The sequence below is a fragment of the Phacochoerus africanus genome, chromosome X (genome assembly GCF_016906955.1).
Source record: "Phacochoerus africanus isolate WHEZ1 chromosome X, ROS_Pafr_v1, whole genome shotgun sequence".
In the NCBI taxonomy this organism is placed as follows: Eukaryota; Metazoa; Chordata; class Mammalia; order Artiodactyla; family Suidae; genus Phacochoerus; species Phacochoerus africanus.
In genome coordinates, this window is record NC_062560.1 from 101,349,017 (window position 1) to 101,369,383 (window position 20,367).

At 42.0% G+C, this 20,367-nt stretch overlaps 1 protein-coding gene across 5 annotated transcripts in view; it reads left to right on the plus strand.

Annotated features, from left to right (window-relative positions):
* DOCK11 (dedicator of cytokinesis 11) overlaps positions 1–20,367 on the plus strand; it is a 198,083-nt gene that overhangs the window by 106,963 nt on the left and 70,753 nt on the right. For 4 of the 5 annotated variants that reach the window (XM_047765108.1, XM_047765105.1, XM_047765107.1 and 1 more), the window contains 9 exons: positions 5,171–5,289; positions 7,142–7,211; positions 7,292–7,417; positions 8,605–8,676; positions 9,975–10,121; positions 13,410–13,493; positions 16,018–16,129; positions 16,648–16,686; positions 18,328–18,506. In XM_047765108.1, coding sequence (XP_047621064.1) covers positions 5,171–5,289; positions 7,142–7,211; positions 7,292–7,417; positions 8,605–8,676; positions 9,975–10,121; positions 13,410–13,493; positions 16,018–16,129; positions 16,648–16,686; positions 18,328–18,506 — 948 coding nt within the window. The remainder of the gene's footprint in view (positions 1–5,170; positions 5,290–7,141; positions 7,212–7,291; positions 7,418–8,604; positions 8,677–9,974; positions 10,122–13,409; positions 13,494–16,017; positions 16,130–16,647; positions 16,687–18,327; positions 18,507–20,367) is intronic. The other variant, XM_047765106.1, reaches the window with a different exon arrangement.

A 20,367-nucleotide genomic window follows, 5' to 3' on the forward strand; every position in this document is an offset into this window, starting at 1 on the left:
CCCAAGCCTGTGTTTCTTCATCTGCCACATAGGGATAAGCAATAACACCAACTTGTAGTGTGGTTGTGAGACCTCAGTGAGATAGGGCATCTGTTGTATAATATTCATTCACTCCACACTTGTTTCTTGAGTGCTTCCTAAGGGCCAGGCGTGGTTCTAAACATTGGAAGCAGAAGTGAAGAAAGCAAACAATATCCCTGTTTTCAAGGAGCTTATTTACTTTGTCATGGAGACAGATGGACAATAAACCCCTAAATGAATAAATATCTACATATACAGCAGTCCCTCTGTCCATTGGGATCGGTTCTAGGACCCTCCATTCGATATCAAAATCCAAAGATGCTCGAGCCCCTTGCACTCAGCCCTCTGTATCCACAAATGCAGAACCTGCAGCTGCGGAGGGCTGACTGTGTGTTGTGTCAGGTGGTAATGAGTGCCGTAAAGAAAACCAAAGCATCGTAAAGGAGAATAAGGGGCGATCCGGGGTCCGGCTTTTAGGTAAAGCGTCAAAGAAGAGCTCTCCCATAAAGTGACATTTGACAGAGACCTAAAGGAAAGGAGGGTGCCGGCTTTGTGCACTTGGGGGGGAAGAGCTGGAAACCAAGTGCCAAGGCGCCGAGGGGCTTGCTTGTTGCGATCAAGGAACAGCAGGAGTTCCAGTGAGGCTGGTACCCGGAAGGAGGGGGACCTCACACTGGAAAGGTAGCTGGGGGGCTGGTCAGCTAAGGCCTCGTAAGCCACGGTGAGACGTTGGAATTTTACCCCACCTGAGAAGGGAAGCCTTGAACAGAGGCATGGCATGCTGTGACTTTGGTTTTTAAAGTATCATTCCACCTCCCACACAGAAAATAATCCTGTTGGAAGGGAAGAGTCAGGGAGGTAGCTGATGAATGGTGGCTGTTATTCTTAAGTATCATTAAGAAATATAATAATCATCTAACTCCCGCTCTATGTATGAATGTTCAGCCCATTGGCTTTCTCTTCCAGTGGGGAAGCTCGGTAAAAGTTTTAACAGAATTAAACAGAACGCTCTTTTCCTAGACTGGATTTCTTAGAATGAAGGGGGAAAAGAAAGTACTCAAATTTGTGTTTTTCAGGGCGTGGAATTTCTGATATTTGTATGACCTGTGCCCGCCCCCTAGTGGCAGTGAATGAAGTGCCAAGTGAGAGCCGCACTCCTGCAGGGAAAGTTAGTTTTGAAAGGGATCTTTAGCGATTTTTTTTACAGATGATGAAACTGAGGCCCAAGGAGAATGGTTTGCCTGTGGTCATTCAGCTGGTTAGTAACAGAGCTGAGCCGAACCGGCATCTTTGCTGTGTCTCTTGACTCCTAGCCCCGTGCTCTTTCTCCCTTGCTATCTGGTGTCCCTGTAAATGACGTTGTTTCATCAGTTCATTTAACATCCATATGCTGAGCTCTTATTACGTGTTCAGTATTTTCCTGGATGCTGTGGGGCTTGCAAAGAAGAGTCACTTAGGCTCATTGCCCAGAGGAATCCTCCAGCCAGTCAGAGAGACAGGACCACAAAGGTCAAATTACCATATAGGTCAAGCAGTACACATGATAGTTTTAGGCAATACGTAACTAAATATTAAATGTGTGATACAGGATAAAATGCTGAGGTCATGAAACTGAGGAACCACTGAGACTAGAGGGTTCCCTTCCTTATCTTATCCTTTGGTTCCTTGTTTTATTCATTTATTCAGTCATCCCTCCCCCCCCCCGAAAATATTTATTGAGCACCTACTATGGGCCAGATATTGTACTGGATGCTGGGAATATAATAGAGGACAACTTCAGACAGCAGACCTGCTCTAGTTGGGATAGAAAGATTATAAATAAGTCAGTCCCATTAGCGAGGAGTCAGTGCTGTGAAGAAAACAAAACAGGGGAGTTCCCGTTGTGGCTCAGCAGGTAAAGAACCTCTGTGAGGGTGCGGGTTCGATCCTGGGAGCTTCCGTGTGCCGTAGGTACGGCCATAAAAAGAAAAAAAAAAGTAAAAAAAAAGAAAACAGCACAGGTTAATGCGATTGAACATGAGCGAGAGTGCAGTGGAGGTGGAGTTGTCAGGGAGGCCCTGTCTGAGGAGGGGACGACACTTCGAGCTGAAAGAAACTGGCAAGAGGAAGACAGCATAGGTGGTGAAGCTGTGTTAAAAGGATGACGGGGTATTGCAGCAGGTGTAAACACCTTGCAATGGCACTTGCGAAGGACAGAAAAAAAACAAGGACAGCGTCGCTGGAGCACAGGGAGCAGTGAAGGGGGAGGACAGCCTCAGAGGCGTCAGGGCGGGGGTAGGGTACCTGTAGGATGGGGAGCTCCTGACGGCTTTTGGCTTGTGATGGTTGGTTTCGTTTGTAACGGAAGGAAGGGACATCATCGAATGTGCCTTTCAAAAAGAACCCTGTGGCGGCGAGTTCCCGTCGTGGTGCAGGGGTTAACGAATCCGACTAGGAACCATGAGGTTGCGAGTTCGATCCCTGGCCTCGCTCAGTGGGTTAAGGATCCGGCATTGCCGTGAGCTGTGGTGTAGGTTGCAGACGTGGCTCGGATCCTGTGTTGCTGTGGCTGTGGTGTAGGCCGGTGGCTACAGCTCCTATTGGACCCCTAGCCTGGGAACCTCCATATGCCCCGGGAGCGGCCCTAGAAAAGGCAAAAAGACAAAAACAAAAAACAAACCCTGTGGAGAATAAATGACAGAGGGACAGTACTGGAGCAGGGAGATCAGCTCCGCCTGGAATGCCCGTCTCTCTCTTTCCTACCTGATGTGATCCTAATACCCTTTAACCTTCCTCCTCTCTGAAGCCACCTGGAATGTTCCCTCCTCCCTTGCAGACTCAGCTGCTGCTTCCTCTGTGCGTTGTGTATATACTTGTTTTGGTTACTGTATGTATGGAGGTCATTTACTTCCACGTGTTTTCCTCCCATAGTCCGTGACCCGTTTGATGGTGGGAATCATGGTTTTCTGGAGTGCTTGGCAATTGGAAGTTCATTCAGTATGCCTTTGTTGAATGGAGTGAATGAATGGCTTTTGCTGAAACGAGGGTTTGAACTTGACTTGGAAGGGTGGCTAGGATGTGGCCGAAAAATGTGAACAGAAGTTCCCATTGTGGCTCAGCAGAAACGAATCTGACTAGCATCCATGAGGATGCAGGTGCGATCCCTGGCCTCGCTCACTGGCTTAAGGATCCATCATTGCTGTGAGCTGTGGTGTAGGTCACAGATGTGGCTCGGATCCTGCGTTGCTGTGGCTGTGGTGTAGGCTGGCAGCTGTAGCTCCGATTGGACCCCTGGCCTGGGAACCTCCATATGCTGTGGGGGCAGCAAAAAATAAATAAATAAATAAATAAAATAAAATGTGAACGAAGGCACGAAGGTAAGCTTACATATGATATATTCAAGGAACGGTCAAGACACCAGTTTGACCCTGTGAGGAATGCTGAGTGTTAAGGCTAAAAATGTAGTTGGGTCTTAAGTAACTTAGACTTTATACCCTGGGTCAGAGTTTTTCAAACTTGGCACCATTGGCATTTGGGACAGGAGAGTTCTTTGTTGTAAAGGGCTGTCCTGTGCATTGTAGGATGTTTAGCAGCACCCTGTCCTATCTGTTCCATGTCGATAGCACCCTTCACCCCCAATCTGACAACTCAGAATGTCTCTAGACATTGCCAGATGTCCTGTGGGTGGGGGCAGAGTGGTCTCTGGTTGAAAACCATTGCCCTATGTAATGCAGAAACATCAAAAAAACTTTTTTGGTCTTTTTATGGCCACACCTGTGGCATATGGAGGTTCCCAGGCTAGGGGTCGAATCAGAGCTGTAGCTGCTGGCCTACACCACAGACACAGCATCGTGGGATCCAAGCCGTGTCTGAGACCTACACCACAGCTCATGGCAACACCAGATCCTTAACTCACTGAGCAAGGCCAGGGATTGAACCTCCATCCTCATAGATGCCAGTCAAATTCATTTCCACTGAGCCACAGTGGGAACTCCCCAAAAAATCTTGATGGTAGCTGTAGGTGGCCTGATGGAACCAGTATTTGAGGAGAGTTACTTTTTGGAAATGAGCGTTGGACTTATTGGGACCGAGAAGAAACAGTAGAGAAGCCTACTAGAAAATTATTAGACCCTTTGGCTTATGGGTTCAAGTCCTGAAGAAGGGTGATGGCTGTGAGATGGAAGAGAGAAGGCAAGAGTGAGGAAGGACCCGAAGGGGAGACCATAGGTTCCTTGAACTCAGCATCTTGCCTTATGCATCTGATGGAAGAGAAGTTGCATGGAAATCTTCGAGGTCCCTGTTGAGATGATTCAGATACAGTTGAGAGAGGCCTGAAAAGGGATGGTGAGAATAAGGGTGGAAAGAGGATCCGAGAGGAAGGGAGTTCCTTAGTAGAGAGACTTGTCTTATCCATCTCTGTATTTCCCATGACGGCGAATGTTGAACTGGTGTACAAGCTGTTCAGTGAGATTTTTTTTTGGTGGCCAGTTGACTAAATGAGCGAGTGAATGAAGGAACATGAAGGCATGAACACAGAGAGAAGGGAAGGGAGAAGCAAGGACCTTTTCCCAAAGGTGGCTGCTCGTGTCATTTCTATGTATATATGAACCCATGTCTTCTTTCTGTTGGTAACATGCCCATCGCTAGAGATAGAGGGTTAGTTAGCACTGTGAAGAAATGTATTATGCGGCTGTTAGAAGGCAGAGCTGCCCCACTTTGTGGTGTCAGCATTAAGGCACTTATATATAGAAACACACTTTATTGAATCCCACATAAGTTCTCCCCAGAAAGCAATGGCCCACTTTCTCCTGTAAAACACGCAAATGCCAGTGGCTGGTAGGCCAGTCTCCAGGACCTCCAAACGCACCTGCTCCCCACCCCCGTTGAGTGTTGGTTTACCAGGAGTCAATGGTCTTTATTCCCAAACCTGTTTATCCCAGTTATGCTTTTTATCTTCCGCAGAGCATTTAATAATAAATCAACTAAGACAATCAGAGTGTCAAATGTGGATAAAAAGCAATTGATCAAGTCCCCTACCCCCTGAAACTTGCCTTGAAGTGAACTTGTATTCTCGTGAATATGTTTCCCATGACTTAATTTTTTGTTGTTTCACCTTTGCAAGTTATGTCAGATTCTGTTGGTTTTCGTAACTAATGATGACTTATTTTAGTGCTTGCATGCCATGGAGATCCAAGTCATGATCCAGTTTCTACCTGTAATTCTTATGCAACTCTTCCGAGTTCTCACAAATATGACCCGCGAAGATGACGTTCCCATCAACTGCACCATGTGAGTTGCCGGGTTACAATACAAAGACACGACTTTTGTTTCCTTTTGCATTTCTTTGGTTTAAATATAAATTTTCTTCCAAGGGAGAAATCGAATAGCAACCTTCTCTAGTTTCAGGCTTCTCAGACTGAGGGACCTATAGCCCCAGGAATAGAAGGTACCAGAAATCATAGGATAAACTTACTGTTTTCCTCAACCAGGGGGGTTCTAAAACTGTTACATGGTAGAATCATCTAGGAAGCTTTAAAAAATGTCTGTTCCCAGACCCTCGTTCATATCAATTAAACCAGAATCTCTGAGGTTAGAACTCCGCATCGGTATTTTTTTTAAGTTTCCCTAATGATGCCATAATGCAATGGGGTCTGACAACCATTGCCCTTGACAAATGTTGTCCAATCGAATTTTCTCCAATCACAGAAATGTTCTGTACTTGTGCTGTCCGATATGGTAGCCATTAGGCCCATTTAGCTCCTGAGCCCTTCAAGTGTAACTGAGGAACTGAATTTTTAATGGTAGTTAATTTGAATTAATGTACATAGTCACTTGTTACCAGTGGTTCTCCTATTGGACAGAGTGGCCCTAGGCCATCAGTTTTTACTCAAAAGAATAATGGAGTGTTCTTTGTACATGTAAACAAGCAAGGGTGCATTGTAGCGTAGAATGCAAAATGCACCTATATTTCAAATTTAAAACAGGACCTTTTTTTAAAAATGGTGAGCCTAGTGCCGGGTGTTTCTGGCTTTGCTGCTTCTGCTCTTGTCAAAACCTCCCCCCTCCCCAAAAAAAACCCTTTCCCTGCAGGGCTTGAGCTCCACACAGTTGCATTTTATTTGTTCTTCTCCGCTGTTGGGCATAGTCTGGTTGAAAATTTTAAAAGCATTGTACTAGTCCAGTGGTTCTTGAAATGTGGCTCCCAGATCAGCAGTATCAGTGGCACCTGAGGGCTTATTAAAAATGCCAGTCATAAGGAGTTCCCGTCGTGGCGCAGTGGTTAACGAATCCGACTAGGAAGCATGAGGTTTCGGGTTCGATCACTGCCCTTGCTCAGTGGGTTGACGATCCCGCGTTGCCGTGAGCTGTGGTGTAGGTTGAAGATGCGGCTCGAATCCTGTGTTGCTGTGGCTGTGGTGTAGGCCGGCGGCTACAGCTCCAATTAGACCCCTAACCTGGGAACCTCCATATGCCGCAGAAGTGGCCCTAGAAAAGGCAAAAAGACAAAAAAAAAAAAAAAGTCAGGCATGGAATATCACCCTAGACCTCACAAATCAGAAACTCTGGGAGAGGGTCAAGTACTCTGCCCTGCAGGTGGTCCGGATGCTGCCAAAGTGGAAGAACCACTGCTGGTCTCATAACTTTAAAACTTGCTGTGAATTTTAGATGTACTTCCGATTTTTATCATCACACCTGCTCTGTCTCTCCCTTCCCTGTATCCCCCATCTGTTGACATGCTTAACATTTTATTTTTCTATTCTTCTCCTTTTATTCTCCCTCGAGGGGATTGCAATATTTACCTTACTGAAGGTTTTTTTGTTTGCTTGTTTGTTTGTTTTACTACCTAGTAGCTGTGACCATACTCGCAATGGGATTTAGAAAGGAGATAAAATATCTGGGCTGCCAAAATAAAATATCTGTCTTTGGAACCAGGAAATATATTCTACACGGCCCCGAGCATGTTAGATGCCGAAATCTTTGTCAGGCCCAGATCCCCATTACTTTTTAAGGCAATCCTCTCGCCTTTCGTTATTGACAGTGTCAGATATTTTTAGGGTTACATAGGATAGTCTTATTTAACAGGCAAACTGCGGTGGTTAATGGTAGCCTGACAGGCTGACTTTTGTGGATTTTGTTTCAGGGTTCTCTTACATATCGTCTCAAAGTGCCATGAAGAAGGCTTGGATAATTATTTGAGATCTTTCATAAAGGTTTGTGGCATAAGCTTTCTTTCTGAGCAAGTCGTCTTCTGGGAGAATTTGGCCTTACGGTCCATTTTCTCTGATTGCAGTATAGCTTCCGACCTGAAAAACCCAGTGTTCCTCAGGCCCAGCTGATACATGAAACGCTGGCTACTACGATGATCGCGATATTGAAACAGTCTGCAGACTTTTTATCAATAAACAAACTCCTAAAGGTAAGCACACAGGACACAGCAGGCCCCCAAAGCAGCCAGGGCCATGTTTGCGTGGGGACCCTCCCAATTCACATCTGGTCTTCCATCATTTTCTCAGGTGACCCCGCCCCTTAGCCTGTGTATCCCTTCCCCTAAGTTCTCCACAGGACCTCCTTCTTTCCCTTCACTCTCCCCGCCTACCCCCTGCCTGCAGCTGAATGTGTAATAGAAAGAATTTGGGGAGTTCCCGTTGTGGTTCAGTGGTTAAGAACCTGACTAGGAACCATGAGGTTGCGGGCTCCATCCCTGGCCTCGCTCAGTGGGTTAAGGATCCGGCGCTGCGTGAGCTGTGGTGTAGGTCGCAGCCGCAGCTCGGATCCTGCGTGGCTGTGGCTCTGGTGTAGGCTGGCGTCTACAGCTCCGATTGGACCCCTAGCCTGGGAACTTCCACATGCTGCAGGTGCGACCCCAAGAAGAAAAAAAAAATTGGGGAGCAGAGACCTGGATTAGAATCCTGTACCTACCCCATAATAGTTCTGTGACCTAGGGTAGGTTATTGAGCAGTTCTGAGCCTCCGATTCCTCGCTTCTAAAATAAAAGCAAAGCCTTTTACCATGTCGTTCCTGGTATATAGTAGGCCCTCAAATAATGGCCCTGATTACTGTCATTATTTTTTACTGTTTATGCTATTAACGGTAGAATTGCCATTTCAGGTATCTTAGGTTGTATCTGCTTGCAGCTTCTCTGTACCCTTCCAACTACCCTTCCACAGACACCTCTGCTACTTGGGCGGGCCCCAGTGTTGTGCCACGGGCGCGATTGGGGCCCCCGCTGGGTGTAGGCAATGATATACGTCTTTGTGTGTAGAGCATTTAAAAGCAATAATAAAGTAAACTAAAAGTCGATTCGCTCTTATCACTACATGTAGGCAAATCAAAGCAATGCCAGTGATAAAATACCCCTCCCCACTAAGGAATGTTCCCACTAAACGCCCTTTGTGTGTTGCCAGCCGGCCCTTGAGGTCCAATATTACCTCGTGGCCAACACAGTTTGCAGGTATTCCCTGGGACTTGGCTAGTCAGTTTCGATCATTTTAAAATGTTATTAAAGTTCAGAGACGAAATCCATACCGATTGCTTAAACTTTGCTAAGCTTCAAGGATTTGGGTAACTATTAAAGATTGATTGCTATTTATTTGTTCATTTTAGTACTCATGGTTTTTCTTTGAAATTATTGCAAAGTCTATGGCCACATACTTGTTGGAAGAGAATAAAATTAAGGTAAGTAGGCTCAAGAATAATACTTAACCTAGACAGAGAAGTCTAATCTTATTCACAGGTAGCCATTCACACGTGCAAATCCCATTTTAAATTTTAAGGGCTCTTAGCTCTTTCAATTTTGCTTCAAAAAACCCCAAACAAACGGTGCATGTGTTGCACAAATCTGAGGTCCGACAGTTCATGTTTTCAAAGTCTAATCTTCAGAGACTCTTCCGCATAGATTCTTTGCTGGGAGGTACTTGTCACGTTCCATGCATTATCTTTGAAGCTTTCCCTTTGCCTTGTGGTTATAAACACCTTATGTTGAAAACATTCATTGGGAAGAACAACAGGTACCAAGTCAGAAAGACCATTCTCTTAGACAGGTCGAAGACATGTACAAAGTTACAAACCCTTTATGCAATAGATGTGTTCCTGGAATGTGCTGTATCCATTGTGTTGTATTTTAAACTCTTGCAAAAGGACAAAGAAAGGTTCTCAGTGATAGGAATTGAAAGCTAAGACTTGTGAAGTAAAATATATTCACCTCTTATTTATCATTTTTATCAGAATTTTCACAGAACGGGTTTACTGAAAATGAGATGCTTGGATACTTGTATAATTTGTGTGGCAGGAAAAAAAGATGCAGTGAAAACCAGATGGGCCTATATCTCAGGAACTTGATTCCAAAGTTGGGTCAGAATGACCCCCTCTTATTCATGATTTCAGTTCAGTTATCTTATTAGAGGTCCAGACAGTTCCTACAGTGACCTAAAGTATACACTGAATGAGTGATTTTTTAAAAATTTAAATTACAGTTGATTTACATTGTTTCTTCCGTTTCTGTTGTACAGAAAAGTGACCCAATCACACAGTTTCCTGTGCTGTACAGTAGGAGGCCATTGCCCATCCAATCCCAATTTAATGATGTCGTTTTGAAGTTGGGAGAAGAAATATACTCTAGTTAAAAACACATTTTTAGAGTTCCTGTCGTGGTTCAGTGGTTAATGAATCCAACTAGGAACCATGGGGTTGCGGGTTCGATCCCTGACCTCGCTCAGTGGGTTGAGGATTCAGCGTTGCCGTGAGCTGTGGTGTAGAATTCCCCATTGCTGTGGCTCTGGCATAGGCCGGCAGCTGTAGCTCCAATTTGACCCCTAGCTTGGGAACCTCCATAGGCCGTGGGTATGGCCCTAGAAAAGACAACCCCCCCAAAAAAAATCCCCACACATTTATATACAGAATGTATTTGAAAATAAAACCAGTGGTTGATTTAGACCTTTTGCAACTCTTTTTTTTTAATGCCTATTTACTTTAAGCTTCCCAGAGGCCAGAGATTTCCTGAGGCATATCATCATGTCTTACATTCATTGCTCCTTGCAATCATTCCCCACGTGACCATTCGCTATGCAGAGATTCCTGATGAGTCCAGAAATGTCAATTATAGTTTGGCTAGCTTCCTGAAGGTGAGTTAAAGGCAACCAGAACATGGTAAGGAATTATTCTTCGCCATTATGGTCTTTAAAGCCAAAGGAAAAAACAATTACCCACTTTCTAGAGACTCAGCTAGGCCGCCGAGTTAAACAGTCAAGTTTGATCCCTCCACCTCCAACAGCTAATTAATTAACTCAGAGGTCCTCCACAGGCGGCTTATCAGGAAGGCATGCCTGTCTTGCTTGTTTTACATGCTGTTTTTCAAATGCCTTTAGACGGGGCCTGTCCTTTCTAGGTTGCCACAATCCCCACCACTCCTTAATATACCTCTGATCCTCTTCATACATTTCAATCGCTTCTCTGACCCCTGTTGGCCTTTGAGTTTGTAACTCTTGAACCAAAAGCACAGTCTACAAGTTGCTGATATAATCGCCATCTGCTTGTTGCTAATATGTGTAAATAAAAATTGGTAATTTGGGCCAGTGAGATTATTTTGTTTGAGAGATACTAGAAACGCCTGTGTTTATGAAAGATAGCACATTTCTCATTGTTATATTTTGTTATTATCAGTTTGTAAGGGGCAAGGCTGGAATGCGATTGCTCTAGAAAGTGGGTAATAAAAATATTTGACTTGTTGCAGTGATGGAGCATGGATTTGTAATGCACTTAGTTTTTACTTGCTTCTTTCCACTCCCTGTCTTCTCTCAGCCCTTTAGCATATCTCAACCTTCTTTTAAGAACCTCACAGGCAAATAATCCATCCAGGCAGTTTTAATGTCTAACATACCCTTGTTTTCTTATTTAAAATTCACAACTAGGTTTCAGGTCTTCAGAGCATTATTTTCTGATATAAGACCTCTCTTCACCAGAATGGAAATAAAGTTTTGATACTATTATATAAGCCCTCTCGTGTATTAAAAACCGAACATCTGGGGTTGTCACTGCTGTGGCACAGATTCCATCCTGGCCCCAAAACTTCCACATGCCATGGGTACGGCCAAAAAAAAAAAAAAAAATCAAATACCCACTTGTCTTTTTAAAGTAAAGATGAGACTGTTTGAAATACGAAGTCTCAGTTTCTTCCATGGAGCTGAAACTTGAAGTTTGCTATGTAAAGGCAATAGAACATAGTTGATTTAATAGTGGTATTTACCTAATTCAGATCAACAAACATTTGTCTGCCTTCTATGTGAGGATTCAAAGATGTGAGAGGCTGTCTCTGTGATTATATTCAAATACTTATACAAGATAAAGAGTGATGACTGTTTTACTGAAAGTACAAACAACAAAATACAACAGGAACATAAGAAAGGGAGGGATCATGACCAGGGAGTGTTGCAGGTGGAGGATTCACAAGCATAGATGAGATATGTACATTCAAGAATTGTTCAGGAATGAGCGAGAAAGTCATTGGGCAGAGTTTAGGGTGTAAGGAGATAGAGCTGGAAAGGCCATGTGGTGCCAGGTGATGGAAGGCCTTGAATGTCAGGGTAACAATTTTAGATTTTGATCCACATGCAATGGAGGAACACCAAAGATTTTTGAAGATAATTGTATTGCTGGTATAATGAAAGAAGTAAGGAAAAGGCCAGAGTTAAGGTAACCAATTAGATCAATCCCTTCCCCCTTGTCTGCCTGGCAGAGTCCATTCATTGTTTAGGCTTAGCTCTTTCCTCATCTTCCCAGGCAGTGCTGATCACCCCGTCTGTTATTTACTCGTCCTTCACATACTTCTATAACTTCTTGTTGTGCTTTATTTTAATTGTTTATTTGTCTTTACCCCTGGACAAGACGGAAGAGCATGTCTTACCCACCTTTGCATTTCTCTAGAATGTAATACATTGTTTAAAACACAACAGATCCTCAGAATGTTTTTGGATGAATGGATAAATATAAGCCCACCTCATTAATCCAGGTGAGAGGTGATGAGGCAGCGGAAGTTGACAGGAGACGTGAAAGATGATATGCAGACAGCTGGTTAATCAAATATTGAGTTCCTTGTATTTCATAGGAATGGTCTAGGGATCGCCTAGGCATCATGGAGAACATAAAGAAAAATATTGTGCTCTCTAGGTGAAAGCACAGGAAAATAATAAGTAAAATGCAAGCTAGTATAAAGTATTTAAAGGGTCCTGTGAACAAAGGTAGTTGGAAGACGGGATCTCATCAGAACATGGAAGAATGGACGAGTTAGGCGGAAGTGGTGATACAGTTGCTGGCTAGGCCTGGCGTGAGCACAGACCCAAAGGTGGGAATACATAGTGCATCTCGAGAGGATAATAAGTATGTGAGCTGTATTAGGAAATAAAGCTGGAAAAGTAGGAGTTCCCATTGTGGCTCAGCGGAAGTGAATCTGACTAGCATCCATGAGGACGCGGGTTTGATCCCTGGCCTCGCTCAGTGGGTTAAGGGATCCGGCGTTGCCGTGAACTGTGGTGTAGGTTGCAGACACAGCTCAGATCCTGCATTGCTGTGGCTGTGGTGTAGGCCAGCAGCTGTAGCTCCAATTCGACCCCTAGCCTGGGAACCTCCATATGCCATGGGTGCGGCCCTAAAAAGACAAAAAAAAAAAAAAAAACCCAAAAAACTGGAAAAGTAGATTGAGACAAGCTTGTGAGTGTCCTTGAATGCCAAGCTAAAGAGTTTGAAATTATGCTAGAGGCAATAGGAAACTATTGAAAGCTTTTTGGAAGAAAAGTGATTAGGGCTATAGGACTTAGAGATTAATCTGGAATGGATTGGATGGAAAGATTAGTGGTGGGAAGACTGGCTAGGAGGATAAGTGCAGTTGTGCAGTTGCAAGGTAATGAAAGCCTTAACTAGGAGAACCACAGCAGGAAAATATGAACAGCTAATAGGGCTGTCATAGAGGAAGAATATTTTATAGGCCAGGATTTCACAGGACCCAAAGTAAAAACTTCCCTTTTGGCCTGAAATGTTTACAAAGGCAATCCCTCCTCTCAGTAGCTAACTGACCACCCTATAGTTCACTTCGAGCTTGGAGAGTTAACCAAAATGAGGTGATGTAGCTCAATAGATTATATATATATATATATGCACATATATGTTTATGTGTATGTTTATACACATATACGTTATATATATGTATGTATTTGTGTGTTTATATCTTGCTTTGAAAATTATACGGTTCAGTCCCAATTCCGATGACAAGTCATTTGCCCTTTATCTCTTTAACATCACCTAAATCTCTGAAAGTTTTCCTATTCTCAATCCTCTTCTTAATGTGGAACAAATTTTAAAAACTTGATAGACTTTTAGAATTATGGAATTAACTGTTCACTTTTATTTGGTTTCTATAGCGCTGTTTGACACTAATGGATAGGGGATTTGTTTTCAATTTGATAAATGACTACATATCTGGATTCGGCCCTAAAGATCCTAAGGTAAGTTAGAAGAACATAACTATAGTAGATGTTAGACATTAGAGTGTGAGACCAAGGGTGACATTTATTCTCCTCTGGAGGATTTCAGAACTGCTGTTTTCATTTAGGTACTTTGCGTATAGCTGTACCTCAAAGCAGGGAAAAAAGGATAGTGTTTGGGGGGAGGTCTCCAAGACTACCCACATGTTTGGCGGTTCACTACAGTGACACACAGGACTCAACATATGGTCGTACTCATGGCTAAGATTCATGACATTTCACATAGTAAGGATGTTCAGATAGATCAGTAAGGGAAAGAGTCATCAAGTGAAATTCTGGGCAGCCCATGTGCAGGCTTCCTGAGCATCCTCTCTCCTACGAAGGGTCACAGAGAGCACGTCCTCTATCCAGGAGTGAAAATTGAGCCACACTTGTGTAATATTTCTGGTTAAGAAAGCCCATTTGGAACTCAGAGTTTAGGGGTTTTGTTGGGGTCTAGTCACATATTGGAGGTTGGTCAAAATTTCAGAGTCTTGGAAAGGAAAAGCAGATGTTCACCATAAATCACACTGTTTGCACAAACAGTCTGAGCAGGCTGGCACAGAAGGCATAACCTTATCATCTTGGGAATGTTTGTTTCAAGATCTGATTTCCCACAGCACAAAAAAAAAAAAAAAGAAAAAGAAAAAAGAAAATCACAGGCCAGTATCCTTGAATATAGATACACAAAAATCCTCAGCAAAAGATTAGCAAACCAAATCCAACAATACCTTGAAAGGATCATGCACCATGACCAAGTGGGATTATTCGAGGGATGCAAGGATGGTTCAAGATCCACAAATCAACTAACCTGATACATCACATTAATAAAATGAAAGATAAAAATCATATGATCATCTCAATAGATGCAAAAAAGCCTTTGACAAAATTTAGCATCCATTTATGATAAAAACTCTCAATAGTGGGTATAGAGGGAATGTACCTCAGCATAATAAATGCACATATAACAAACCCACAGTTAATGTTACCTTCAACAGTGAAAAACTGAAAGCTTTTCCTGTAAGATTAGCAACAAGACAAGGATGGCCACTGTTGCCACTTTATATTCAACATAGTATTGGCGGGTGGTCCCCTTGTGGCTCAGCAGTAACGAACCCGACTAGCATCCATGAGAAGGCAGGTTCGACCCCTGGCCCCACTCAGTGGGTTAAGGATCTGGCTTTGCCGTAGCTGTGGTGTAGGTCGCAGATGCAGTTCAGATCCTCTGTTGCTATCTGCGGCTATGGTGTAGGCCGGCAGTTGCAGCTCTGATTCCACACCTAGCCTGGGAACTTGGGAACTTCCATATGCCCTGGGTGCAGCCCTAAAAAGCAAAAAAAAATTTAAGACTAGAACTACCATGTGACCCAACTATTCCACTTCTGGGTATCTATCCAAAGAACATGAAAACACTAATTTGAAATGATCTGCACCCCTATGTTCAGTACAGCACTACTCACAATAGCCAAGATAAGGAAACAACCTAAGTGTCCGTTGACAGATGAATGGATAAAGAAGTGTGTGTGTGTGTGTGTGTGTGTGTGTGTGTAATGGAATATTACTCAGATATTTAAAAAACGTGACATCTTGCCATTTTATAACATGGATGGATCTTGAAGATATTATGCTAAATGAAATAAGTCAGATGAAGGACAACTTCTATATGATTTCACTCATATGTAGAGTCTAAAGAAAAATGAAACAAAATAAAATGAATTCACAGATACAGAGAACAGATTAGTGGTTACCACAGGGGAAGGGTAAGATTAAGGGGTGGGCAGAATGGGTGAAGGAGGTCAAGTGTATGGTGATGAAAGGTGACTAGAACGGTGGGAGTGATCCCTTTGTACTGTATACAGGTGTCACATTGTAATGTCATATACCTGAAACTTATTTTTTAAAAAATCAAATTTCCCAAATGCCAGCCAATGACCAACCTTGCAAGCAGGCTTTTTTTTTATTTGTTTTTGAGAATGTGCTGCCTTTATTCTCTCTTTGTAAAATTTTTTGTGTTTTTGTTTTGTTTTGTTTTGTCTTTTCAGGGTAGCACCCGCAACATATGGAGGTTCCCAGGCTAGGGGTCGAATCAGAGCTGTAGCCACTGGCCTACACCACAGCCACAGCAACATGGGATCTGAGCCATGTCCTGCAACCTACACCACAGCTCATGGCAAGCCGGATTCTTAACCCACTGGGCGAGGCCAGGGATCAAACCTGCAACCTCATGGTTCCTAGCCGGATTCGTTAACCACTGCGCCACGACGGGAACTCCTTAAAATTTTTTTTTTATTAAAGTATAGTTAATTTACAGTGTTCTGGCAAGCGGGCCTTTTTAAGGAGAGCAGTCTTGGGCCTGCAACGTTAACTCTTTACTGCATAGGTCACATTTCAAGGTATGTCTAAAATACTAAACCCTTCCGTTTTGAAAAGTAATGCTCTGTATTTAATTATGAAGATAGTAAATGCCTACTAAATATGAGTTCGGGTGTAATTTCTTTCCATTTAGGTTCTGGCTGAATACAAGTTTGAATTTCTGCAAACAATTTGCAATCATGAACATTACATTCCTCTGAATTTGCCAATGGCATTTGCAAAACCTAAACTTCAGCGAGTTCAAGGTCCGTATTTGTGTTTTCCATCATTTGGATTTCTGTTTTCCTTTTTTTTTTCCCTCTTTTTGGCTAGTGCTAGTATAGTTAGTCTAATGTGTTCTAGTTAAACCAGTCAATCTAAAGGTAACCTCAGAATTATTACTATCGAACGATAGGTTAGTTAACGATACTCTGCATGTGCTTCATAGTGTCGGGGTAGTATTCACAGTATGCAAAATTCGGTGTGGTACATAGACTACTGCTTAAGCCCAGATGTCAGATGCTAGGAAAATTGTTCTCTGTAGTACTATTTGGACTCTTATGTGAGACGGTTAAGAAAAAAACCATATAAATGCATTTCTGCTGAATGGAACATCAAAGGAGAAGTATAAAGGCAGAGTAAAATAGTAAATATGTATGTATTAAATTTATGAAATGCCTTCAGTTATCTCCATTGCTAGTTTTATTGAATGCTTTGTTGTGTAGCACTATTCTTATGTTACTATGTTTTTTATTTGTCCCTTTTCTTTTCATATATTAATTAGATTTTTTTTCATTTGCGGTGGACCGTTTGACTTCAGTAGGTAGGTTTAACTCGGTTCACTCTAAAGTAGTTTGCTGTCTTTTAAAAGCGATTATTTCATGAATGCCTAAGATGGATGGGGGCTTTGTTTGCTTTTCAAATCCTCCCTTGCCAAAATGAGGCTTTAGTTCCTGTACCCAGAAAACCTAGGAGGCGGGGTAATATTTGTTTACTCTTAAAATCAGCTTGAGCCTTTACTGCTAGAGCAATCAACTTTAAAACAATGTCTTCCGAGAACAAGTTTTGGCTCAAGCCAGCATGGGGGCTGGAGGGTTCTTTAAGTGTGTGTTTATCTCTCCCAGGCTCACGTCCCTTCTCTTTGACCCTGTTTAATGACTGCTTGGCCACAGTTTTGAAGGTGTGGATGAAACTACCTGATTGGATTTATTCAAATCACTGAAGTAAAAACAACCTTACAACCACTGTATAATCTACCCAGCTAAAGCCCACTGGGTTAGTCAGTACTGGCCTTGCGCATAGAAGATGATGGGCCTTCACAGAAGAGAATGACCAGTGGCAGGGAGACTATCAGCTGCCTTGGTTTCTAGGAGAATAGCTGCTGAACGATGGTGCTTGAATTACGCCAGTGGAAATGGAGAAAAAAATGTTAAAAAAACAAACCAACCCTAAACACCCCTATTCAGCCACTCCCTTATTAGATTCTGAGCAAGTAGAGCTCAAATATCCCAGTATTTATTCATAGCTTGAGGAATTCAGGGAAAGGAAGGGGGTAAGGATTTAGGATTAAATCTGATTTAGCATTTATTAAGTCCAAACTGAATACATAGCATTACATTAAGTGCTGACGGGGCCAGAAAAGAAATGGGAAACATATCCTTCAGCTTTATGGCCTAAAATTAAAAGGTAGAGGATAGGAAATAAAAATAGTAGATATCTATTGGAGGAATTACTCAACTTGGTCACAATCCCTTCTGAGTCGTTAGAAGGCAAGTCCCAACTAGGATATTAGCCACTGGGATTTAAAATGGACGAGGAGCTAAAAAAGGAAGCGACAGAAATAGATTGAAGTGGGAATTCTATGACATAAAAGATATATATTTGTGTGATGATGACTTTGAGTGAGATGAGGCTGTTTTTCTTATTGTTCTTGTACCCCCTCGTACTGGGGCCAAAATATATAACATTTACTGAAACAGTCAATACCGTTACAGTGATTTCAGTTGTCTGGTTTCTCTTCCTTTTCCTATTTTACAAATATAAACAGATAGGTCAAGCAAATATTATTAGAGAGAATTACTCCAATTTGTAGTTGTAGCTAGATTTCTTCAGCTATAAGGAAATGTATTAAAACATTGCCAAATATTGCATTCTTTCACTCTAGGTTTTATTCTAAGATTTTTACGATCTGAAAAGCATCTAGGAAGAAAAAGAATTCTAGGGACTGTCTTCCCAACGGAAATTCTCATTAAGGCTATCATTTAGCCCCAGTGATGTGTGGTCCTAGCTTGTAAAATTTTGCATGCTTATTCTATATGATAAGGAAAATCGTTCATATTTGTTAATAAAAATAGAGCTCTTGCTAGCATGATCACATATGACTAAGGAATAAATATAGTATGTTCATGTTAGAGCAATTTTTGAATATTTTTATAAATGGGTTTTAAATTTCATTGTACTGCAGATTCAAATCTTGAATACAGTTTATCAGATGAGTATTGCAAGCATCACTTCTTGGTTGGTCTACTTCTGAGGGAAACCGCCATTGCTCTTCAAGACAATTATGAGATCAGATATACAGCTATCTCTGTCATAAAGAATCTTTTGATAAAACATGCATTTGACACTCGATACCAGCACAAGGTAAGGCTGTCTGGCTTAGCATCAGTAACGCAGTAGTTCGTTTCTAATGAGATTTTACCTTTTAAGATGAAATTTTCAGCAAGGAGCGACATGAGTATTGGTGAAGTTATTTTTACAAATATGTTTTGTTTCAGTGTCAAATGATTAGGTTTAAAAATACTGTTCAGTCCACTGTTTTTGTTTGTTCGTTAGTTGTTTTTAGGGCCGCACCCGTGCATGTGCAAGTTCCCAGGCTAGTGGTCAAATCAGAGCTGCAGCTGCCGGCCTACGCCACAGCCACAGCAAAAGGGGATCCCAGCTGCGTCTACGACCTACACCACGGCTCACGGCAACGCCGGATCCTTAACCCACTGAGCAAGGGCAGGGATCAAACCCACATCCTCATGGCTCCTAGTCAGGTTCATTAACCGTTTAGCCAGGAAGGGAACTCCCTGTTCAGTCCACTCTTGAAGAAAAACACTGGTTTTTCAAATCATGTTCAAAGAACAACACATCTGCTTCATGATTTGTTACATTAAGATTTTTTTTAAAAAAATCATATACGGTTGTAGCCATGTGCATTTTTTCAAATACATGCATTCATATATATCCTTAAGTATATCTCCCTAACCAAACATGCTATTATTATGAAGTGATTAGTAATAAGACATGTTAAGTATGTCAGATATAAAATAGGTAATATGAAGTTTCTCTTCTTACTGAAAAAAATGTGGGTGTGACTATAAGCCTTGCACACAGCACACACTGTCTATGTGTGAGGCCACAGCTATAGTTGCTATTTCCTGCACCTTTAACTTATATACAGGGGTAGGGTGTACAGTCAAATCTTATTAACACTACACCCTATGGGCTTCAAAATGTAGATGGCAAACTATGGATCGAGAATAACCTAACGTACTTACCTGGTATCGGATGACTCAGGGTAACATCATATTGTCTAATAATTACTCATTTGTCCCTTTGTTTTTACATTCACATGTAAATAACAAAATGATCAGGTCATTTATTATTGTAATCACTTTGCAAAGCTGACTTGGAGATGGATTTTATTCTTTTTCTACAGTATTCCTTAACAAACAGAAAATACATGCCAGCCGCACCCCATCATACTTCTCTAATTACAAAGATTTGTTTGACTTACAAATTTTGCTAGTGTTCTTCACGTCCTTCTATCCTAAAGTTGATTTAAACTCCTTCGTTGATTCAAGATGTTGTTTGTTACTTACATCCGTTTGCATTTTTTAAAATGTAATTATAAATAACATACTCCCGTTTAGTGGAATTCGCTCAATTCTGTGCCATTTTCTTTTTGATGAATGTTGATATTGACTTAACCTAAGTAAACTATATGATATATCGAAATGAAAACAATATCTTAGAAGTCGTCCATTCCAACCAAGCTGTGTCAAACCTTTAAACATGCCAGTTACCACTGGGCTCCGGTTACATCTAGGAGTGGGGAAATGGATCTTATGTAATGTGGAAAAAAATGTCTTTAGCTGTGATTTCAAAGGATTCATGGGAAAAGGACAAAATGAACTTCCCCTCCTTGAAGCAGGAAGTTGTATTTTCTTTCCCTGCATGTTTAGATGAAAGTCAAGGAAATGGGATTTCCCTAGTGTCTTACCTAGAGGTAGAATTTTCAAGATTTTATATCACACATTTGCACATTATTTACGTTTTAAAATTCCGAGAGCAGTATATGTACACACACATGCACCCCCCCCCACTATTTTTATCTGTAAATAACACTATGCCTGTTTGAGTATTTGAGGTTCTAGGCTATAGGAAAAATTGAAATGTCAACCTTGTTACCCTTTCAGTGATTTCTAAAGCCCTTTCCTCTTTGTTCAGAATCTTC